At 41.6% G+C, this 24,367-nt stretch overlaps 2 protein-coding genes across 7 annotated transcripts in view; both read left to right on the top strand.

Annotated features, from left to right (window-relative positions):
- The first annotated feature begins 103 nt into the window (after positions 1–103).
- ubiad1 (UbiA prenyltransferase domain containing 1) lies at positions 104–3,233 on the top strand. 2 transcript variants are annotated; one of them, XM_011621390.2, is made up of 3 exons: positions 104–223; positions 892–1,511; positions 2,397–3,233. In XM_011621390.2, exons 2-3 carry the CDS (start codon positions 950–952, stop codon positions 2,882–2,884), a joined length of 1,050 nt encoding a protein of 349 aa, XP_011619692.2. In that variant the 5' UTR covers positions 104–223; positions 892–949; the 3' UTR covers positions 2,885–3,233. The 2 variants fall into 2 exon arrangements, with proteins under 2 accessions (XP_011619692.2, XP_003963009.2); XM_003962960.3 differs by having other exon boundaries at positions 132–328.
- A 713-nt stretch (positions 3,234–3,946) lies between these two features.
- The window catches only part of mib2 (MIB E3 ubiquitin protein ligase 2), a 34,058-nt gene continuing 13,637 nt past the window's right edge, over positions 3,947–24,367 (top strand). Inside the window, exons 1-13 of one of the 5 annotated variants that reach the window (XM_029833614.1) lie at positions 3,947–4,098; positions 12,308–12,709; positions 13,324–13,495; positions 18,602–18,708; positions 19,746–19,940; positions 20,154–20,296; positions 20,628–20,735; positions 20,826–20,930; positions 21,350–21,512; positions 22,016–22,149; positions 23,024–23,172; positions 23,295–23,451; positions 24,012–24,166. In XM_029833614.1, the coding sequence (XP_029689474.1) occupies positions 12,487–12,709; positions 13,324–13,495; positions 18,602–18,708; positions 19,746–19,940; positions 20,154–20,296; positions 20,628–20,735; positions 20,826–20,930; positions 21,350–21,512; positions 22,016–22,149; positions 23,024–23,172; positions 23,295–23,451; positions 24,012–24,166 (1,811 nt within the window). In that variant the 5' untranslated portion in view covers positions 3,947–4,098; positions 12,308–12,486. Of the gene's footprint in view, positions 4,099–5,239; positions 5,391–7,357; positions 7,682–8,174; positions 8,949–12,307; positions 12,710–13,323; positions 13,496–17,044; positions 17,619–18,601; positions 18,709–19,745; positions 19,941–20,153; positions 20,297–20,627; positions 20,736–20,825; positions 20,931–21,349; positions 21,513–22,015; positions 22,150–23,023; positions 23,173–23,294; positions 23,452–24,011; positions 24,167–24,367 lie in introns of those variants that run through there. The other 4 variants (XM_003962941.3, XM_029833615.1, XM_029833613.1 and 1 more) reach the window with 4 other exon arrangements.

Raw genomic sequence — 24,367 nt, 5'->3', positions numbered from 1 at the left:
AGTATTTACTACTCAAAGAGTATATTTCTTAATTGCATTCATGGTATTGTTTGCCACAGAGTTCCACTTTTTTCTGTGGAAAAGTTCCCTCCTGGAACTATTGTTTCTGGAGCGTTTTCTACGAACGTATATCAATGTTGCACCTTTTGAGGAGGAAATGGCGTCCGTCGGGGCTGCACGATTTATAGTGGTCAACCCAGTCGCGTCCCCTCTAAATTGACACGTAAGCCACCTAGCAGCTTCATATAATACCATGTTCAGTGGGCACAGAAGAATGTTTAAAAGCGGAGAGAATCATTGTTCGCGTCGGATAGTGACGGAGTAACAGGTACAACCCATTGCGAGAAATTTCATCTATCTACGTCCCTGTTCGGCGAACATTAGCGTGTTGGCTATCTAGTTAGCTTTAATCCTATAATCTCAGTAGTTAGCCGGAGGTGCATCGTCCATATCCTGGAGGCAGGTGTGGGTTTTCTGGAGTTGTTTTCTTAGCCTCTTGGTATCGCACTGTACACTTCGGTCGCCTTCGATGCGTTCACTGCTTGTTGGCCAAAGTAATCTTGTGATTTGAGGAAATCTTCATTGGTCCACTGACACAATATGTTGCAGCTATTATTTTAAACGCTCCCCCACTAAATGTTCCTCCTCCGTATGAATAAATTCAATCTCTAAAATACTAACACATTTAGCTAAATCTGTTGGTCATGTATAACCACAATGAAATGTATGAAGAAAGTAGTTTGCACGTGTTTTTAATATTTTAGTTTGTAAGACTGCCAGTGATGAAATGTAAACCAATTTAGACCCAACTTTGTATGATTTTTTTATAGGCACTGTGAACTGTCACCTCCTAATGAGGGTTGATTGGTTTTCTTTGCTTTGCTTTTACAGGAATACAAACCCTGACTTCGAGGAACATTACTGATACTCTGGCCCCTTTTGCCCGGGAATGGCTAAGGAACAGAAACTGAGTAGGGCAGAAACGGTTGTGCTTGCTGGATCTAATGGACATAATGGCCAACATTGGCAGACTGGGATGAGTAATATGGTTAGTCATTCTCCTGGCAGCAACCACACGTCGCGGATGGCTCGTGTTGCTACTGATGTGAGACATAAGTGTGCAGCTTATGTTCTAGCGCTGAGACCATGGAGTTTTAGTGCCTCACTCACACCGGTGGCCCTGGGCAGCGCCCTGGCTTACAAACTGGAGGGCTCGGTGGATTTAGTCGTGCTGATGGTGTGTGCCATCGCTGTCCTTGTTGTTCATGGGGCAGGCAATCTTGTCAACACCTACTATGACTTCTCCAAAGGGATTGACCATAAAAAGAGTGATGATAGGACTCTTGTGGATGAAATCTTGGCACCGCAGGATGTTGTCATGTTTGGAGCATTATTATATTCTTTGGGGTGCTTGTGTGCCACTCTGCTCTATTTCCTGTCCACGTTGAGACTGGAACACCTAGCCCTTATTTACTTCGGGGGACTTTCCAGTTCCTTTTTATACACTGGTGGTGAGTAAATATATTTTAAATTGATCCCGCTTTAAACACACAACACACAAGATGGATCATTATAAACAGGAATTATTTAAGATTTGGGTTTTTGTTTTATTTTTAAAAAAGGACCATATACGGTACCAGTAAGGGTGCACAGACATCCATGTGGGTGCTATTGCTGATAAAGTATAGATAGCCACAGTAAACCTGCCTTTCAGTAGTTAGAACTATTGCTGACTGAAGTGTATCAGTTTCCCTCAAATAATACATCCAACCTTTGTAAAGCTAAAGTTAGTTTGCAATATGTCTGGTTTGGAATGCTTAACATGAATATACTACAGAGCCATAGTTGGTGCAAATGATTTAGCAACAGTCTAAAAAAGTAGCACTGATGAAAACATTTTAGGCTTTAAAAAGGTCATGATTTATTCTATACATATCTTTCAGAGCTTTGAGGACAGTCATGCTTGCCAATTATTTTGAAAGGTTTCTTCACATCATGATTGCAGCTTCCCCACTGTCACAGTTTAATGCCTTTATTTCATTTGTCATTGTAAAAAAAAAAAAAAGCTGTTGAATTCTAGATTTTAATAAGTAGAGCTAGAAAGCTGAGTTGCTTTTTGTTAACATGCAAAGTCAGTGTAAGACTGTTAACCCTTTGCTTATATGGTGCTTCACGTGTCGGTCAAGGCTGATGTCTGACCATATCTTTTAAGTCAGCCATGCATAAATAAGGAATCTTGGAGCAAACATTTTTGTGGCTTTATTTTTTAAAATGATGACTAGGTAGCACACAAACATCCCTGAATATTCCCGAGTCTGCATTGACATTGTTGCTCCTGTATTTTTAACAATTGTAATTTGAAGATTAAATCAGGCTTGTCTTTGCTTTCTCCCCAGGCATCGGCCTCAAGTATGTGGCCCTGGGAGATGTGGTCATCCTCATCACCTTTGGCCCCCTGGCAGTCATGTTTGCCCATGCCGTGCAGGTTGGCTACCTATCAATGCTGCCGCTGGTGTACGCAGTCCCACTGGCCTTGAACACTGAAGCCATCCTCCACAGCAACAACACCAGGGATATGGACTCTGACAAGCAGGCAGGGATCGTCACCCTGGCTATCCTCATAGGCCCCACTCTGTCCTACATCCTCTACAACCTCCTGCTTTTTGTCCCTTACGTACTATTCTGCATTCTGGCCACCCGCTACTCCATCAGTATGGCGTTGCCTCTGCTCACACTGCCCATGGCCTTCCCCTTGGAGAAGCAGTTCCGCAGCCGATGCTATGCAAAGATCCCCCAGAAGACAGCTAAGCTCAACCTTCTCATGGGACTTTTCTATGTGTTTGGTATTATTTTGGCGTCTCCTGGCAGTTTGCCATTATTGTGATTAATTAGCCTTGATTAGCGTTGATATTTTTTTGTTTATGACTCACTAGTTTCTGTATTTCTTTGTACAAAGTTCTCTGGAGGCCTTTGCTGGCTTTAATTTATAGTCTAATTTATACAATTTTTGAACTGAGGTTTAGTTTTAGACCTCTGTGGCAGTGAAGCCATAATTGGATGTATTTGTCAGTATTTAGCCTGTTTTATTGGTTATAGTGATCAATTTTGGTGTCATGTTTTAGAGGTTGGAGATTTTGATTATCAACAGACAATAAACCTTCAGTTGCCATATTTGTTGTACGAGACACAACATTCGTACCTAAAACAAATTAAATCATTATTCTTCTAACAACTGTTCTGTATGGTCTGTGCTGTTCATATCAAGTTCATTTTCTTTTATCCATTTTTGAACGAGCAAACAGCTTTTTTTTTTTTTTTTTTTTTTTAAAAAAAAAACTGTTGCAATAGGTAGGTGCCAATAATGACCCTCCCCGTGACCCTGAAAAAGCGTTAAGAAAACCAAACAAGTTCTGCATTGAAAAATGTAAAAACCAGTTTGTCGCCAGGGGGCGGTATTGAACAGCCTAGTGATCGCAGTATATATTGCGGTTGAGTTTTTTTTACAACCTTATACTCGCACAGCTAGCTACAACACTATCCCTCGATATTCTATTTTTAAAAAACGTTGGACTTTAAAAAAAAAATTGTAGACATTTTTTCTTTTCCTTGTACCATTGGATTCCATAATTTTGCTTTAACCCAGCATAATTAATATTAACGCGTGTATGTTGCATTTGCCGACTGACAATATTTCCTATACTTGCTGAACCATTTATTAAATTTCAATGTAGTTTCCCCTCAATGTGATCCTAATGAGTATAAAATTGCATTGATTAATTGCTGTTTCTGTCTTAGGGTTGACTAAATTAATAACCGATGTAACTCCGCGCCTCTACAATTATTTTTTTATGCAGATTTCGGATTTCACAAAATTCAACGGAGCGGAAAAAAAAAACAATGTGTGTTTTTATTACGAGGAGCACTTAAAGGCAGCACTCTCTGTGACGTAACACATGGGCGTGTCCTCCCTGCGTGCTGTAAACCTTCAACAAATATCAAATACTTGTTTGTTTTGAAACAAGACATGAGCAATGGTGATGGGCGGCGACATGAAGTTACACATCGCCACAACATAAACCTTTGCGGGGCGAAGGCTCGGTGAGTAGCTTCATCATGCAGGACTGTTTTTATTGCAATAAAGGATGAACTAACATGAGCTAGCTGCGCTGTACAAGCTATCTGTACGTCGACGCTACCGGCCTCCTGAATTCGTCAAAATTCGCCTTATCGTGATTAACACGTCTGAGTTAAGCTTCACCTGCTAGTGCCAAGTGCTCTATGACACATTTGCATGCCATCCATCCACAAGCTCTTTATCTATATATGGTTAGATGTGCTCATTTTGCCCTGCCATACTGTAGACGTTCCTATATTAGATCTGACCGGCACTTGAGATTTAGAAAGTGTTGCAAATGGGTCTGGATGAATTAGTTTAAAAGGGTTTTTGATATTGTTTATTGTGAAGGTGTTTCCAAAATAGCCGTGTAATTAACTGTCAAAAACGTGCTGCTACTTGTTTGTGAATAGATCTGAGATGGCATAAAGGCTGTTATTTTTGTAAAATTGCACAGCTGAATTGTGAGATATTGATCATCCCCCCCCCCCCCCCGCCTTGGACCTGTCACCATAGAGGGTATGGTCATATTTCAGAAGCTGAAGTATTCTGGGATGTCTTGCTTACAGAAAATTCTCCAAAGTTTCACTGATAGTCCAGCCACAAATGTAATGGTTCCTCAATCTTGTATATTTTTTTCAAGCAAATCTTGTATATTTCACCATTAAATCTTCTAGTTTTTTTCCCCAAACCTCTAGTTTATCCAATTATGATAACTTCACATTGGCCTGTTGTCCTGCTGAAGCAACACAAGACCTTAAAAATGAATTTCACATAGGAGTGGATTATCTGAAGATCATCTCCAGCAAAGAATGACAATTATGAGGGGGAAAAATGGCAAATTTGAAAGTCAGAACCCTTATCAGCACAATTCTTATATGGCATTCTCATTAAACTGCAGGAAAAACATGCTCTGAGTTGTTCTGACGTATTTTCCGACTGTGACAATATTCCCTATTTAGCACCGTGTAGGAGATCTAGCCGTTTCCACCTGTCATGGGTCTGGTCTTATGGTGTTGGGGAAGCCCAGTTACAGCTGTCACACACTGTAGCAACTGGTCACAGGCAAGAATTTTCCCAGCCACACCTTTCGGGAGCAGAGAGTTTGGGTTTTCGTCATCTGTTCCTCGGCTGTCTTGCTCTGCCTCGATCGCTGCAAACATTTACCGTACATTTGTTGGCTTTCAGTGAAGAAATGTGCTTTAGGGGTTCTGAGGTGATCCGTTTGAGCGCAAGTGGCTAGAAATGGGGAAAATAATGTGTGGGAATTCTCAAGGTAGGACTTAAATACTTTACAGTTCTTTATGTGTAGTTTGTGAATTGGGAGTAGATGGGTGCTTAATTTTTAGAGACACTTTTAGTGCTAATTCTTACTTTAATATTCCATTGCTTCCTCAGGAGCAAAAGTCTTATTTTGTAGAGATTATTTTTAGTTAAAGTAAACCAGCATGTACTGCAGGTACAAGTTGATAGGCTGCCTCCATGAATACAGCAGGCTTTAATTTGAATGTAGATTAATAACGCTCTCATTATATTACTCCTCAAACATTACCCATTTTAATTACGAACATTTTAAATAGAATCTAAATAGATTAGCATGATGTTAATATTTACAGTGCATTTGGAGAAGCTTACTCACTCATGTGTATCAGCCACCCTGAGCTTTATGTCGGGGTTAGTTGATAAAAATAGAAGGAAACATGCAATCATTGCACATTTCACCAGATCTTGCAATCATAAGACAGTCACGTCATCGTTTAAAAACTGTCTGTTGTGTCAGTTTAGACCCCCACTGATCTCTGAATGTTTGCTACCTGTTTTTCAGAGCACCTCATTTAGTAAATTATAAATATTGAAATTTTAGTACAGTATCGATATAGATTTTTAGTATAGTTTTCCTGCTCTATAGCATTGTCTGATGTAATCTCTACAGAGGAAATAAGAAAAGAGTAATTAAACGTTGTTTACAATATGTTTGATCCTATTAACGTCCACGTAATAAAGAAATGATTTGTTAAGAAAAGAATTTGATGAGTCATGATAAGCGACTGGCTGCTCAGGAAGGGGAAGTTGTGACATGTTGGTGGTTTTCACTTGCAAGCCTGACTGACAGGAGCTGCCTAATTGGGGCAGAGCATTAAAGTGATAAAACCTTTATTTTATTTTCTGTTTTATTATCTAGACTTTTGCAATATTATAGTGGTTTCAGCCGGCGCTTGATCAGCCTTCAGTGAGGTTATTTTACCCACCGCTCCTCACAGTTCTGTCCTCAGATTGAAGCTTTGGATGTTTGAGCCTGTTGCCACGGGCCCATAAAGTCTCATTTGGTAGAAATCCTGACTAAACAAATACTCGCATGTGGCCCGGTTCCTCACCAGGCGGAAGCACGGTTACTCCTTGTTCATACATAATAAAATCCTAATACACAACTTCATCAGTCATAAATCACCTTCTGCATGTTGGAGAACAAGCGCATATGTCAAATTCCTTGTTTATTTGAGCCAAATATCCATGGTTGCCCCAAATCTGATGTGAAGTGAATGCATTTAACATTATTGCTGTGAAATGACAGCGAGACTGGTCGTATTGATCGCATGTCCGTACCACATTCCGGGAATTTTGCTTGTGCAACTGTACATTGTGATGCCCCCACACATTCCAGCCACGAGACGGTGAACCGTGGTTCAACGTGATACGAATCACTCGGAGCGGGTTGGCCGATACTGAGGTGCGAGCTGGGAGCTGTGGGCTTTGCTCGTTGGCACCGACGCCACCGGCGCAACCTAAAATAGAGCCGTGGCAGGTGTCCATTCATCAAACTCTCCTCCATCCCCACTGCATTTTTCCCTTGAGCATCCCCACCCCTCCACAACACAGAGCCCACACCAAACAAACCCAGACCCTCCCCCCTAAAACGTCTTTCCCCTCCCCCTCCCCTTCTGCCCGATGCTAGTCTTCTCATTGGCGGCGGAGCGCACGTCCCTCCCGCAGGCTGCCAGAAAGACAGCCGCACATCCTCACGTCCGGCTCGGTGCGCATGTGTGCGCACGCCATGTCGACTTTCCACGCGTTTTGCTGATGCTCATCATGTTCCCCCCCGGTGGAATTTGGCACTAAAGGAGTCGTATGCCTGCTTTCATCCGAGGGGACAAAAGCGTCAACGTTGAATGCAGCGATCGGTGCACTCACTTCTCCTCTTCCTCCTCCTCCTCCTCCTCCTTCTCCAACAACAACATGGTCGTAATCCTTGCTGACACAAAGCACAAAGGACTAAATTCTCTATGCATCTTTTATCGCCGACTGTCTCTTCTTCGCCAGGGTCTCTGCTTGAAAAAAAGGACCTTGTTTCTCTGCTGAAACTGTATATCTCTGGAATACCGGCCTGGTTGCCCTCCTCCTCCTCCGCCCACTGTATCTCCTCCTCCTCCTCCTCCTCCTCAGGTTGTTCATTCAGAGAACGCATTAGCACTCCGCTTCCTTTTTTTGTTTTTTGTTGTTTTTTTGTTATGCTGGAAGCAGATTAGCCTGTTGGCACAGCGTTTCAGCACCTGAAGCATTCTTATAGAGGTAGGAGCCGTTTTTTTTGCCCGTATATTTGTGAGTGTCTGTGTTTTCACCTTACTTGCCGTCACTGTACCAACAGGTAAACAGCCGATGCAACAGCACATGCTTAATGCATGAGCCGAGGCAGTTCCAGTCCGGCATGTCGAGAGAGAGAGAGAGAGGGAGAGAGGGAGCGAAAGCGGTGTTTGTACTTTAAGGTGGAGGAACATACATACTTCTTAACAATACACGAGATTCCTAGGATGAGATTAGACAGGTCTCATGCTTCAGCATGCAGGGAGACGCGGCTGGTCACGGTGGACAGATGTGCTGATTCCCCAGTTTCGCTTCCAGTAACAATAAATGAGCTTGTGGTAAGATGTGTTTAACTGGTGTGCATCCAGAGGCAAGCGGTGCTAAAATTGCGCCATGTGTCGTTTTGGTTTCTGGTTAAAAATAATCAAAAATCTGGAAGACATTTTCTGAACAGGCTGGCAAATATGTGGCTGCTTAAACTGCTGTGTCATTGTTATCTCAGATATGGCGCCGTTTAAGTTGGGTCTACAGGTAGCCTCGAGGTGCTGTTCCAAAATGAAGCATCTTTTGTATCACATATCCCTCCAGGTGTTGTAAAGATCTGCAGGGATTATCATATAGTGCTGGACCCGAGGGGAGGGGGGGGGGGTGATTGCATCGCAGAGAGGAATGTATTGATTTCAGTCTCTTAAGCACTGTGTGAAAAGGTCCTACCTTGGACTAAAGAGAGGAGCGAATGATTCACTTGGTTTTGGCAAAGTCGCTACAAATTGGCGTTGACATTTGAAGCCACATGTAGGAACACGTGACTCGGCATTGACATTTTTAAGTGACCACCATGGCAAACACGAGACGATCAAGGGGATTTGATTAAAAATGGCAAAGCGATTATATTTAATCACCTTAAAATAGCCGTTCTATTTTGTACGATTTTTTTTTTAGCCCCCCCCCCTCCCCAACACTTACTTAACCTTTGAGCAATGTCTGTCACAGAAAAAAAAAAAAAAGCGTCAAAGAAGGCAAGGGGAAGCACATGTTCCAAAACAAAGCTCAAAGTTCACAGCAAACCAAATATAAAGAGGATGCAGCATAGGGTCCTCTCCTGGGAGCAGACAGACACAATCATCGAGCTCTGGAGTTCACACCTTCCTGCTGGTCGAACCGGGGCAGTAGCCGTGCTAAACTTGTGGCGTCATGGCACACCGGAGTCAGGCAGCTGGCTGTATTTTCACAAGCAGGCTGAAGATGATAAGCAGTGAGTACATGATTTTGTCATCTCAGCCTCTCTTGACGTCGTCGCAGGCCTTGGTGTTCCCGGTGAATGTCTGCTGACAAAAAAATAATCATTTGAAATATTTTCAACAGTGTTGGCGGTTCTATTTTCAATAAGTTGAATAAGGTTTGAACAGAAATGTTTGAAGATGCTAAAATGTATGGAGCGAAGATGACGTATAAAGCTGGTTTGAATCTTCCATTTGAGAAAATAAAGGTCGGCCTTGAGTCTATTATTGATCCGTCTTCCGCTGGGAAGAATAGCCTCTCCCTATGGATTTTCCTGGACATCATCTGGTCTTGAGATGGTTCTCACCTTAACTAGTTCCAGCAGAGTTTGACTCATTTTTAAGGCCGGTGAAGGTAAAATTAAGTGTAAGCTGCACCATGCTAGGTAGTTAGCGGCAGGAGAGACAAACCGCTTCTTCTTATCAGACGTTATCGCGAGGATCTAATCCTGTCAGGCCACATGACGGGAGCCTTTCATGCTTCACACTGTTGCACGTTTCCAGTCTATTCTCAAGCATGATCCCGTCAAAGCAGGAGAAAAGTAACAACAGCATTCCTTGATGACGGTTCACTCCTCTTTCTTCCCACACATCCACCCTTCCGCTCCTTCTCGCTTTCCTGGAAGTTCCGTTCCAAACCACATTGCGACTGTTCCCCTCGGAGTCGTTCAGGACAATGATACACTCTAAACACTTTGTATCCTGTGGTCACATTAAAGGGCAAATGTGATAAAGAGATAGTCGATGAACGGTAGGTGGTTCAGATATAAATAGGCCTGGAGATTTCAGTGACCCGTTATCTCATACACCCACTCTCTAGCTGTATTTTTAGCACACAGTACCTGCAATATAACTGGTTCCTAATTTTAATAGTTTTTCCAAATAATTGATGTTCAATTAGACAAATACGTTTGCCTTTTTGTTTCGATATCTCACTTCTAATTATGCTCTAAATGATCGAAGGATATCAGTTACATCCGTGTTTTTAAGTCAACATTTCCATTATTTTTTTAACCACTTCGATATTTTTTCCTGATCAGATTAGGAGCATGTGCTGTGTTGACTGCTTTTGTTGAAACAGTTTGATGTTGTCCTCCCAGGTTGGCCCTCAGCAGTCTTGTGTGACAGAAGCCAGCCCATCTGTTATTCCAGGCACAGAGCTGTAATCCTGCCTGCTTTGGCTCTGTCTGTCTATAAACTGCGATTTGTCAACGTATTATATGATTTCAGCAGACTTGTTTTATAACTTGCTGATTATGTGCATTTTCAGGTTAAATAGAGCATTTTGTGTGCTGGGTTTATCTTTATGAATCCAAGTAATGTACGGTAATTTGAAATCATATCAATGTTTTTTTTACATCACTTTAGTCTTCAAATTCAGATTTGAATTTACAAAGGAACTGTATTGAAGAGCAGTTTTAAATGACACGATTGCAGGTGCCTTCCTAGATTTTTGTGGTTTTTAGGTCAATCTTTTAGCCTATTTTGGTGAACCATTAAACTACAGTACATATGGAATTTGGCCTGCCAGTTGCTTTTAGATAAAATGACACAAAAAAGCAAAGTTTTGGAAAGGCTGATGCAAACATTGAAGCACAAATATGGAAAGTAATGTTAAAGTTCATGTTGTTTAGTTCACATGTGCATTTTTATCCTTCACATTTTTGTTTCCTCCTATATTTCTTGCAAAATTTTACCAGCTGTCTTGTTGAAAGAGGTTTTGTGCAGATCTCTTCTTTCCATATATGCCTGTGAGCTATGATTTTCTATACCATAATTGGCGGACCTAAAGTCCAGCAAGTGGTACAGTAATGCTCTCTCGGTATGGAATAATCCCTCTCTATGCCATCTGTCAACGACCCAAAACAACTTGCATTTTGGATCATATTAGATTGTTCATGATGTTGCACTCCAAATGTTTTGAAGACTTTAGAATAACTTATAGTAAAATAGGTGCAAATAGGTGGAGTCGTCCCTCTGTCCTCCATTGTTGGGTCTACCTGTCAGAACTAGTCCTTCTCCTTTTAATAGGATAAAATGTGAGCGTGCACAGCTCAAAGTCCTCTGAAAATAACAACACGAGGGAGAGAGAGGGCGTGGTGGTGCGTATATGTATCGCTGATAGAACACTTTAAAGTGGAGCTGATTTATTTTCAGGGTCTGCAAATCAGGCTCGTATCCTGGAATGTTCTTCAGAACTCCTGTTACTGAACTGAATACAGTACCTGCACCTCGAGATGACAGCGTGGACTCTTTCTGGTTAAATGTTGTTACCATGTCCTTTAAAATGTAGAGACCCATATCGGATGGTTCCTTTGAGCTCCAACGTGCATGGTGGAGTGTTGGGTTGGGTTGGGTTAAGATCTGTGGAGAAACTGGACGTTTATTTTGGACTGGAATGAAAGCCTGCTTTCCTTCATTTGATCCCTTACACCCCGTATGTTTTCATTGTTAACCTGATGCTGCAGTGACATTTTAATCTTGATAAGCTTGCAAATATAATCTCATCCGCATTATAGACATCTTTTTGGCTTATATTTGAAAAAAAAAAAGATTGATCGAGCATTATCTTATACTAAGGGATTAAGTAGAATAATGACAAGATGAAGGCTTGATTGACAAAAATGTGAATTTACATAGTGAAATCAGTACATAGAAGCAGAAGTCTCTTCATAGGCTTTCCAGTCCAGCTTAATGGTGACTGTCATCACGGAAATGGTGGATTAATTCCTCCATCTGTTTAAGAATGTAGTCAGATGTATCAGCTCTTTTGACCAAGATGATTGTTGATCTTAGGGTACTTTCTGCAGCTCTATTGTCGTACTTGCTTAATTGTCTGAGGTTTGTCACGATACAACCGTATGAGGCCACCTATGTGGCACTTAAAGCGTGTGGTGTGCTTTATACTCATCTAAAGAGTAAAAAGGTTCATTGAAGTCTAGGGATGCGAAGAAAGCCAAAAAAGTGTCATACTGATGATGTAAGTGTGTTTGTGTGCATCAGATCAGGGCTTGCTTAGCGTAGCAGGCTGTGGCCAGCTGTTCTTCTAAATGCCTGCCATGATAAGCAGCAAGGCCTGCAGTGAGTGATCCACCTGTAAACACACACAGCACGCTCCACATATTAATGAGACATATGGTCTGTTTCTTTTACGGGTCCCTGGGCAGACGATGACGGACAGACTTGCAGGTGTTTTGTGATTTTCCTGTTTGAAAAGCAGGGGATTGAATACAGCTTCCACAGGTTAACTGTTGTTTCTTTTTTGTGTCGACTAGGTCATTTTTCCACAGACTGCTCCAGGTTTTTATTGAACTGTATCTTTTCTAACCTCCAGTCACCCCTGATCTGTTCCCGGAAACGTCCCTGGTGCCGTCGCTGACCTCCATATCCACGTCTCGAGCCAGCGGCGTCCCGCAGAAGCCCCGCAGGCGCAGCGGCAGCAGTAGCGGTGAAAGTGCTGCCAGGTCCCGGCTGTTGCGTTCAGCCTCCAGGCCGGGCCCCGTCACAGGCAGCATGGAGGTGGGCATGCGCGTGGTCCGCGGCCTGGACTGGAAATGGGGTAACCAGGATGACGGCGAAGGCCACGTGGGCACTGTGGTGGAGATCGGGAGGCAAGGCAGCACAACGACACCAGATAAGACTGTGGTGGTACAGTGGGACAGCGGCACAAGAACCAACTACCGTACCGGCTACCAGGGCTCCTATGACCTGCTGCTTTATGATAATGCTCAGATTGGTAAGGACGCATGACTTGAGTCATATTTAAAAACAAAAATATGATTTTCTAAGAAGCTGTGGAATATTGCACTTCAAGAGAGTGCTTATTGTGTTTATTGAACTATTTTCTGTCTATTTTCCTAAAGAAATCTAGCTAACTGCTACGATACTGCCACCAGGCCCTAAGCTTCTTTTAAAGGAGGAGACTCAGCAAAATGTTTTATTGGCTTATGTTATCAGCCTCTGGGGTCACATATTTTATTGTAAAGCTTCCCATTTTTTACCCTCCACTTTCGTCATATTTCTGGCTCACGCTCTTCACAGAGCTTGTTCTGAGGGTGAACGATACCATTAGGAATCTCAGCATCAGCCATCTATTTTGGTCCCACACACATTTGTGTTGGATGGAGACATTTTTCTGCTTCAGAAACGTAATTTAATGGAGTGAATAAGGAATAGAGGGGGTGATAAAAAGCCCAGCATGTCTAGATTTTGCCCTCATCGTTTGTGTCTCAGTTCTTCTGCCTCTTTTCACGTTATTGTTTTGGGTAAATAACACTGATTAGGGAGTGTAGTGAAGTGTTTATGGGAGCAGCACTTGGTTTCCTTTCACCATCTGATCCATCATTCTAGGCGTGCGTCATTCCAATATCATCTGTGACAGCTGTAAAAAGCATGGCATCATGGGAATGCGTTGGAAATGCAAAGTGTGCTTCGACTATGACCTCTGCACCCAGTGTTACATGAACAACAAACATGACCTGAGCCACGCTTTCGAGCGCTACGAGACCGCGCACTCCCAGCCGTGAGTACTGCTCCTCCCCTGCCTTACTGACTAAAGATCTTTGAATTATAATAACTACTTGATGTGTTATGTCTCTATTTGAGTGACATTGTGTCAATCCTTTTATCCTAACGGAGGGTAAGATCTTATTAGGACTATTTCCTGTAATTATTTAGGGCTCTGTTTGCTCATCTGGTAAATTATTATACAGTCTAATGTGGGTCTATTTCATTTACCTGCTCATTTATTGTGAGTTTTTGAAAATTTGCATTGACTAGTGCATCATACGTAAAACTTCCGTAAAAAGATCTGATTAAAGACTTTGCATTGGCTGATTACATGAGATGTGATTAGCACTAATGTAATTAAATTAAACTGCATTGTGACTAAAATGCAAATATATTAGATCTGTCCAGCCGTCATCCGCAGCAGCAGCTATTTTACTTCCTCAGCCTGGGGCCTTGTTCGTGATTGAGATTTTTTTTGTCTGGCTGTATTTACACAACAGCTATGAATAGGGGAAGAGGTTATTTTGTTTTTTACATCTGTGTTTCAAATGGAAATGCAGTTTACACCAGTAGATACTGTCCTCTATATTTAGGTTCCTTTATTTTTGTCGGGTTTCTTTGTTTCATCATTTTTTCAGACTATACAATTTATGTTTGGAGGGAATACTGTATTACAGCATTATTTGCCGCGATTCTTTGATCTATAAAATGCAATAGCTAATATACAGTGACGCCAAAGACAGTACTCTTTTCTTATCGCTTCATTTATTGTCTTATGAGCCAAGTTGAAAATAGAAAAACTTCCTTTTCGAAGCAGAGACTTAGGCAAAGCCCGGATTGGGGGCCTCAAGCACATGGCGAGTAATATTTGATATTATACAAGGATTTGTGTCACATTGTTATTGTTGTCATGGTTATTTGTGCGTGTTGAGGCAGCTCAAGCCGCACTCACTTGTTCTCGCTCTGGAGAAATATTTAGTCCAAGCGTCCCTTGATTCCAAGCGTCCCTTGACTCCAGTTTTACTGGAGTGACTTCTCCGTTCAGAATTCACTCTTCTGCATCAGTTCACAGTCAAGCTCCAAAATGCTTCAGGCACCGTCTGAATGTCAGCTGGATGGCCTGTTCTCATTTTAACGAGGTGATTGTACGACCTAGATTTCTTCTTTATTTTGGCCTGGCCCAGGTCCGACACGTTCCATCTCTGTTCCTACTATCCTGATAAACTGTGCAAACAGGGGTAACAACCACGACTTGTCACTCATGACTTCAGTACAAATTTGCCTTCAAGAGGTTCAAAGTTTACAAGCCGGGTCGCGGATGACGCCGCAAATTCATGATTTTAGTATTTTGCGGTCGATAGAGAAGAAAATTCAGATTTCACACGATTTTCTTTAGCAAACAAACAGTAAATGTTATACTGTATGCACTCTAAATTTCTTGAATTATTAGATCATTTATGTAACCAAGCATAAAGGTAAGCAGGAAAATAAACATTTTTTTTAATATTACCAAGTTAGTCTATTTAAGATCCTTTAATATGACCTGAGGGAAAGTGACAAATAAACCAGATGTACGGTAAGTGATTTGTGACCATCTTTATCCGTTTGGATGCTGACAGCGTTTAAGAAGGAGGGAAGGGTGGTCCAGAGTGTTCCGTACCGTTGTCTTAAGTAGTTTGCATCAGCATTGTTCTTCATTAAGTTATTTATATGACCCTCCAAACAAACTAATGCCTCCCATCTGCAAGCCCTGAAGCACATGATCACATTATTGGCTCTCACTGTATGCGTAGTTTATATTGCGCATTTACAATGCCTGACAGTTTTAGTTTTGCACCTTTATTCACTTTTGGAAATCCAATTCTTAAGGTTAAATGTCATTAAATGTGCTTTTTTTTCTCCATGCTCAGAGACAATCATCAGTTATCTGTAGTAATCTTTATTTCATGCAGAGTTTGAATAAATATGCTATTGAACTTGCATAAGCTGCCACCCACCACACAACTCGAGTCACAGTCTGGAGATTATATAACGTGATTCGACACGAACTATATTTATCGAAAGGGCATGAAATTAATTCATAGTTTCAACAAAGGTGTCTTTACAGAAAGGAGTTGTGATGTTTGTTGGGATACAGGCATTACTGCTCTTCATCAGGGAGAACATCACATGGAAATCAGTTCTTTTTCCATCAGATGAGGGAAATGGTTGGGATGTATTTCAGCACTTTTGTTTCAAACACACAGTGCCTCTTTATTTCCAGACTGCACTGACCCATATTTGACTGACAGCGTTTCAAAAGACTGATGGTTTATTATCTGGTTGTCATGGGATACTCATGAAAGGGAAATGTAGTTTGGCTTCATTCTGAGCTGAGACTGTTTTTCCTGGTAGGATTTAGCATAGGTTTGTAGTTAATTGTTATGGGGGATTTGTAGACTAAATGTGATCTTTAATAAGCGTGATAGTGCTATTTATGGTGCATGCAGTCAAGCTTTACTGTGCACAACCTGTGCCGGATGTACTGCGTGTGATCGCTCAATCATAATTACATCAGATTTAACTGGATTAGCATGTTTACACTGTTAGATGTGCGGATCAGCATGTAAACATTTTCATCCTCCTCGATGGGAAGTAGAATTTAGAAGCTGCTCTATAGAAAGTAAACCACAGCACAGTAAAATATGCTGCCAATGTCTGTGTTGGGTTTTTCTTGTCAGCGTTGTTCTTCAGGATGTGGGCAATTCTGACTGCAAAAACTAGTATGTTAAAAACAACAAGGCGTGTGTGCCTGTCTTCGGTGCTGAAGGTTAGCAGCATATGCGCGTACCATATGTTAAGAGAGATGGTTGGTGAACTGGGGGTTAATCGGCTCTTCCACACACAAAGAACACACACCTGTCATGTAATCCCTCCTTTGTGCACTGCTCCACCTGACCTCTTCAGTTGTCAGCCCTGTTGTTCCATGTAAAGCCAATCTAAATAACATGACAATGACCTGCAGACAAACCCCGGCCTGGGATTTCTAACTAAATTTGGTTTTGCTTTGACAGAATTAATTCTGCTAGTTTTCTTCCCTAAGTTGATTGGAGGTTTTTAATTCCCATCTCCAACTTGATTTTGAAAAGCCCTTTTTTTGAGTAGGTACTGTATCGATATGTTGGATAACAGTATTAGATAATCGCTTCAGTCTAAAACTGTAAGACTCGGTGGATGTTAAAGCTAATTCTAGATGTTTCCTCAGAGTTTTTCGCATGATAAAACTAATCCCGGTTTGACTGTTGACCTAGTGACGGAGTCAGAAGGAGTGGGGCTCCTGGCATCAACCTGTCTGCCGCAATGTGACATTTGGACAAACAGGATTAGAAATCTAGATCCCTGTAAAGAGTCGTTATCTACGCTGAGAAACAACACGTCAACAGTGAGGTCACGCTTATCTGTCATGAAATGGAGACATCTATAGGTTCACATGCTCTTAACTTTAGATTTCATCTTTAGGTAAAGCCACATCATAAACAGACCAAGTATTGGCCATGTTTCAATCAGTCCTTTAAAAATTGCCTTTGATATAACTGAACTGATTAAAACTGTTGCTTGTTATGTACAAGAACAGGAAGTCTGTCAATATATCAGGCACTGCTTTATGTTAGCATTGTCTCTGTTCTCTGTTGGTGTCATGTAATCCTAAATAAAAGCTCCTAAATCAACAACACATAAAATTCCAAACAGCGTGTCACAGCTATTTTTGCATGAGAGCGACTGCGTGCTCTACGTGATGCCCGGTGGTGACCTCTGCACTGATTGCTTTGCTCTCCAGAGATTAGGATCGACAATCTGTACCCACAACCAGCGATAGATCAGACCTGTCCAGGCTCAGTCCCACATCAAGAGTTACTACCAGCTGGCTGCACCAGGAATCAAAAATGAGGGCTGAAGTTAGCTGAGGCTTTCTTTAAGAAAGGGGTTTTAGCACTGAGGAATCAGAATTATTTTCTTTTATCTCGCTGGGTTGTGTATAACTTTGTCTTTTCAAAAAGCTATTGTGGTTAAATGGAAGCTGAGGTTTGAGCTCAGCAAGAAAGTATGGGAATAGGAAGCTCTTTTGCTCCAAGATCTGATCAAATCTTTACTATAAGGTAAGGACAATGTAGGACTATTTTCCATTAGTGTCCATGAGATTCCCCTGTGTGTTATAAATGTTTATATTCTGATCATTTTACCTTAACCTCTATATCGTCCTGTCCGTCATTTCTGCCTGTCTGACATCTTGTGAAACTGACGACAAGATGAGAGTTAAAATCAAGGATGTTTAGATACAGTTAAGATGAGAGTTAAAATCAAGGATGTTTAGATACAGTTAAGATGAGAGTTAAAATCAAGGATGTTTAGATACAGTTAAGATGAGAGTTAAAATCAAGGATGTTTAGATACAGTTATTCGTGTACAGCAGACCATTTAATTGAATGCTACTAAAATAATTATAGAAAGCAAGATCAGTCCATTTACTTCCATTCATTCTGATAAAGGATTATTCTTTCTGCCTATGTGTTTGAGACATCTTTATAATAGAACCTATCGGCTTGTTTGGGTGTGTTTCATTGATGTGGGCTGTATTTTGTATTGATTAAGCATAATCACATAAAACGTAAACAGGCATCAAACTGTTGAAGGTTCTCAGGAACCCTTTTGAAAAAGTTTTGACCACAAATAAACTGATAATATAAGATTAGATCCAATGCTCGTGGCAATAAAAAGCCAGCTGGCTCCAATATTGATGCAACAATTTTACAAATGGAATATAAAACTATAATTTTTTTTTTTAGCTTCAGCAGCAACTAAACTTCTTTAGGCCAGGCATGTGTGTGTTGTAAAGTTATCAGAAAATATATTAACACTGCCAGATAAATTTGCTGCTGTAACTGCTGCAAAAGGTGGACACACCAAATATGGAAGTTAGAACCTTGATTAAAAACAGTAGGAATCTGCAGAAATTCTGAGCCTCATTAAATCATGTTTTGGAATCAAAGCATATCTATAGTTTCAAATCCATCAGGTGTTTGTGCCCACAAACGTGCTGCACAGCAGTTTGCTCAGCTGTTTCTTTTTACTGTCGTCACAGAGTGAGTTTGGCGCCGAGGCAGAATCTCCCACGGATCATCCTCAAAGGGATTTTCCAGGGCGTTAAAGTTGTTCGAGGACCTGACTGGGACTGGGGTAACCAAGACGGTGAGTGATCCTGTGTGTACAGTGGGCGGAAGGGAATGTTCCTAACAGCAAACTCTGCAATCTCTCTTCCATCATGTCCCCTCTGAGTGATTCATGTCCACAGACCATAATAACGTTCTAACCTTGCGCTTAATTAACCTAGAAAAAGTCATTACAGCGTGTGTCTCTGTCTGACTCATCTGAGACTGCTCACAGATGTTGCCTGCCTGTCGAGTCCCTGTTCTGCAACGTGATTTACTTTTCTTTCATCCCTGCTTGTGAGGCCACAAACGTCACTTAAATTATTTTCTGTGCTTTGGGTGTGGAGAAACATAACTGTGTCGTGACTCATCCTTAATAAATGTCTGTGTTGTTTTCGTACCATGTCACAAACTACACGTTTGCACTGTTACTGACACAATTTCCCAACTCATTTGTCACATTAAAGGCTTTGAATGTGGATGTTTCTGAGAGATTCCTTGTCTGTGTTCATCGTTGTCTCTGAGAATAGCAGCGCTGCCTTTTCTCCGCAAGAGTGAATGAGTCAAAATGTCCTTTTAGTGTCTTTGAAACCAATGCCCAAGGGTTTGGTTAAGTCACTCGTCGGGCTTAAATGGTGTAAGTGCATACAGGATGCTGTGAGCATGCTCAGAGTACCCCAGCTCACCACATATTCTTCTGGGTCACTGGTTTAGTGGTACTGCAGCGAGGCAGCTCCATGGCTTGAATAACTAGGAGGGCTACATAGGAAAAAACCTGAGCCTTCTCTCTCATTCCTAACTTTCTTTTAATGTGTCTTGCAAATGTGTCTAATTCTGTTTTTAAATCCAAATTCAGAGATGTGTCCTGTTGATTAACCACTAAGGCTCTTTTTATTAAGGCTTAAAGCAAGAGAGAAACACCTGTGTCTGACATTTAACTGATGCACTGTCCTTTTGTTCAACTTTTTTTCCCATTCAGGTGATTTGACATCCAGTTTCTTCCACTGCTACATTAATGGTCTTGCATATCTGTATTTTTCTGCTATGATTTTCTTTTGTGTGTTTGTGTGTGTGTAGGAGGGGAGGGTAAAGTGGGAAAGGTAGTGGACATTCGTGGATGGGACAATGAGTCTGGTCGCAGTGTGGCCAGTGTCACCTGGTCTAATGGCACCACCAATGTTTATCGAATGGGGCACAAGGGCAAAGTTGACCTCAAATACGTGTCTGATGGCCAAGGAGGCTTCTATTACAAAGACCATTTACCAAAGCTAGGTAGGATATTTCACTTAAACTTTGATTATGGCTCTGTTTGCTGTCTTAATAACATATATATGAACTGTCATTGCAATAGCATTTGTCTCTAAATGTGTTGTTTTGTCCTAAATATATGACATATCAGACTATTGAACACAGGAAATACTCAGAAAGAAACCGTCTTGGTTGCATGCCATGAGGCGTTTTGAACTTGAACAACCCTTTTTCTAGGAGAGCACGCGGAGCTGCAGCGCCAGGAGAGCACTGACGGTCACTCCTTCCAGCAGGGTGACAAGGTGAAATGTCTGCTGGAGGTAGACATCCTGCGACAAATGCAGGAGGGACACGGAGGGTGGAATCCCAAAATGGCGGAGGTATTTGAGTCAAGTCCACTCGCATCAACAAATGAACAATGGACAGCTTTCCATAAAGCCCTGCCCACTTTCTCAAATTCCATAGATATCCAAAATAAACTTGGCAAGTTGCTCTGCTCGTGTACAAGGCCACTTGGCTCCAAACAGGGGCATAAATGCTATTTATACAAATTTATAATATTTACACAAGTGAATCAGATGAATGCAAGAGTGCAGCAGAGTGAAAGGAAGCAGAGTGTCCAACTCATAAAACACAGCTGCTAAAGGCAACTTTAGGTCACAGCCCTACAGACGGAGAATCCAACATGACGCCGCCATTTTGTTTGTGCAGTATATTTGCAGGATTGGGACTGTGCATAGAATTACTGACCGAGGAGATGTCAGAGTCCAGTATAGCAACAATATACGTTGGACTTTCCACCCAGGAGCGCTCACTAAGGTAGGCTTCTGCGAGGTCCTATTTCAGAGCAATGTTGTCATCTTTTGGGGGGATTTTCATCTGCTTCAGACCCATATTTTCTGTTACTAGGTGAACACCTTTGGAGTCGGGGAACTTGTACGAGTCCTGGAGGACATGGAAAGCGTGAAGCGGCTGCAGGCTGGTCACGGAGAGTGGACGGACAGTATGGCTCCTGTACGATCATTTGCGCTTCTAACTCTTCAACTTCTAACTGTGGCCAACAACCCAGTTGCGACTGGGGCACCTTACCAAGATTTATTTCTTTGTGGCTTTGTTTGAGTAAACTGATTTAACTGAGGTTTGCATCTCATCAAATTTCATTCGATTTGATGGAGTAATCCTGAATTTTTGTGGACTTGAACACATTTGTAACCTTTTCCTGACTTATAAACAGCAATATTTTGGAAGCATAAATCCAGATGATAGAAGCTTATTATTGCCCAACTGTTAGATATATTTCAGAGCACTTTTATGAATAAACTAAAACCATGTTTTACAAGGCAGCAAAATTCACAATATGAACAAGCAGAATAGCACCGTAAACAGAAGGAGAGACCCAGAATTTATTGAATACCTTTCTATATTTTTCTTAGGTGCTTGGGCAGGTTGGAAAGGTATTAAAGGTATATGCAGATGGAGACCTGCGTGTGGCATTCGGAGCCCAGACGTGGACGTTTAATCCAGCGTGCCTCTCAGCCCAGCCCGTGGAGGTGGATGCAAACCTGATGACAACCGAAAACCCCAACGAATCTGGAAGTAAGGCCTCTTGCAGGGACAAGGGGGCTTCAGCACTGACTCCAGCTCTGTCTCCTGCCTGCATGTCTCCTACTTCCTCATTCCAGTTTCGTCTCTGTCACTCATGCTTTCAGGCGGTGACATTTGCTGCCACGGTCGCTGGCTTTCTCTGTCTTTCTTGTGCACCAGGTGTCATTTCTTCATGTTACTGCCCTGTATGTTGACTGAGAGATGCTTTGGCAGCACAGCGGACATTTGTCATCATGTCAGACACTCTCAGTAATTTTCTTCTGTATGTTTATTCTGACCTGTGTTTCTGCATGTTACTTGTGGTGTGTGACAGGTTTTACTGCATGAATGGACATTTTGACTCATTCCTTTTGGTTTTGAATTTGACATTGTATTTGTATTTCACTTCCTTTTAATAACCTCCTAATACTTTTCTAATTGCGTCCTTCAGGCCTTTTATGTCTCCTATCTGCGGTCACCACATTTTCTCTCTCTCTACTTCTGTTTGTCCCCAGGTACTGTCATCTCAGTGCTGGAGAAGCTGCTGTCTCAGTCCACAGAGCAAGACAATCCCAGTCGGCTGGTCATCGAGGCAGCACACGGCAGTGCCACCAAAGTGCGAGAGTTGGTGCAGAAGTATCCCGACAAGGTTAGTGCAGCAGTCAGTCATGTTGCTGCAGTCCACTTCCTGTTCCAAGAGCGTTTGCCACCAGGCTACTACTATTAATAGTGAACATTTAAAGGGCCAGATTGCCTAAAGAAAGACTGATGAGTTACAGAGCAGAACTAATTAGTGAAAAATCAACATTTGAAAGAACAAGAGTGACTGAGTAATATTACTAAGCATATTAACATGCATTTCTATGGAGAGTCTGGTTAGAGTTGTTGGCACCGTTAGAATATTGTGTGAGAAACATTGGGTTGTCATGAGCTTGATGAGTCATAGGAAAATAATTCAACCAAACAGATATGCTACTGGTACCAATATGGATTGCGCAATTAAGTTACAGCAAGGGATTTTTTTCTATTGTTGTATTTTCTGCACAGTTTTCTTCTCTCCACCAGGCTAGGCCTGAAGAGGAGAACATATGACTATAACTATAAATGGTATTACAAAAAATCCTTTGTAAATGAGCTCAAGTGCAGATAAACAGGAAAAAAATCTTGTTTCCATGTGACATTTTGATGATGGATGGGAAACACTGAGAACACTGGAAAATAAATTAATATGTTAATATGATTTGTTTTGACATTGTATTTTTTTGACAGTAGATTTTTTTTTAGATCATATGCCCCTTGATGAGACCACATTGGGAGAATAGAAAAATTAAACCGACACACTCGTCTGTGTTTCTAAATTTACGTCTAATCACTGATGACGAAATATTTAATCCAGATTATTCCACGTGTGTGACAATGCGTTTGGGCTCAGATTATTGGCAGCCAGTGGGCGTCGGGACACGCTGGCGTACAGACCATCACCACCTTTAATGAACCTTCGATCACATTTCTGCCCCTGGTAGGTGGACATAAAGAACCAGGGTAAGACTGCACTGCAGGTTGCAGCACATCAAGGCCACATGGAGGTGGTGAAGGCCCTGCTGCAGGCCAATGGCTCCATCGAAACGAAGGATGAAGATGGAGATACAGCATTACACTACACTGCCTTTGGGTGAGAGGAAGCACACATGAGCTTTGAGCTACGGAAAGTCTCTTTTCCTGCCATATGACAATACGTTCATGGTGCAGACGACTAATATCGTTTTTTCCTTTCTGTATCATGTTTTGCTTTAGCAACCAGGCAGAGATTGCACGGTTGCTGTTGAGCAAGGGGGCAAATGTTAACATTCTTAACAACTCCATGTGCACCGCGCTCCACATTGCCGTCAATAAAGGCTTCACTGACTTGGTCCGACTGCTGACCGAACATTCGGCTGATGTCAATCTCCAGGTGAGGTGTAATTTATTTTCTTAATTCCCGATCATTACAAGAGATTTTTTTTTTCATGTATTCCATTGCGCATTGCGCTTCACATCATCAACACATCCATTTCACCACTCCAACCTGTTGTGAAAACAAAAAACCCAAAACATTCTTTGCATTTAAGTGTGACCCAATTTCACTACAGCCTGTAGCACCATCAAGGCACCTTAAAGCTATTTTTAAGCCATTTCTTAGATTGTCTGACAAGCCTGCAGCCAGACCTGAAGCCCACTAACTGCATATATTTTCTGCTTGAAAAGAGCAGCTACGCAGCTAAAAATATTAATCATAGCCCACAGATTTATTTATTTTTTGTTTGTGCTATATAGCATGAAAACAAGCCACCACATCTGGCTCACTAGTTAACATCAAAGTACTAGTTAACATTCGGTGTTTAAATTGTGACGGTACGATAATGTGAGGTCACGGGTCATTGATATGTCTTCATCTCCTTAAATAAAAAAGAAAAAATGAAAGCTTTTGTTTTCCTATTTATAACAAAGTCTCCTTGTTTTTTCCACACGCAGGATTCATATGGGGACACACCGCTCCACGACGCCATTGCTAAAGATTTCCGCAGCATCATTGAGATCCTGGTCTTGGTGCCCAACATTGACTTCACCCAGCAGAACCACAGAGGCTTCAACCTGCTGCATCATGCTGCCCTCAAAGGGAACAAACTGTAAGTGATGATCACCTCAGGAATTAATACATTTTAAAAAAAGCAAATATAATGAAATGAAGTAAATCCTTGGCAAATGTTCGTAGGTTTTTTGTGAAATGCGTGATTATTTAGGCTATTTCAATATAGAGTATGTTAATAACTCCCTATTGTGCCTTTGTGTCTTAGTTTGAAAACAATCTATGCAGCAAGCAAATATAT

This window comes from Takifugu rubripes, chromosome 3 (genome assembly GCF_901000725.2).
Source record: "Takifugu rubripes chromosome 3, fTakRub1.2, whole genome shotgun sequence".
Taxonomy (NCBI): domain Eukaryota; kingdom Metazoa; phylum Chordata; class Actinopteri; order Tetraodontiformes; family Tetraodontidae; genus Takifugu; species Takifugu rubripes.
This window is presented reverse-complemented; position numbering and strand designations above follow the sequence as displayed.

Excerpts from the sequence above, each read along its gene's own strand:
- ubiad1 (XM_011621390.2), top strand. The coding sequence starts at position 950 with ATGGCTAAGGAACAGAAACTGAGTAGGGCAGAAACGGTTGTGCTTGCT. Across the intron at positions 1,512-2,396 it reads TTCCTTTTTATACACTGGTG|GCATCGGCCTCAAGTATGTG; the intron begins GTGAGTAAATAT and ends CTTTCTCCCCAG.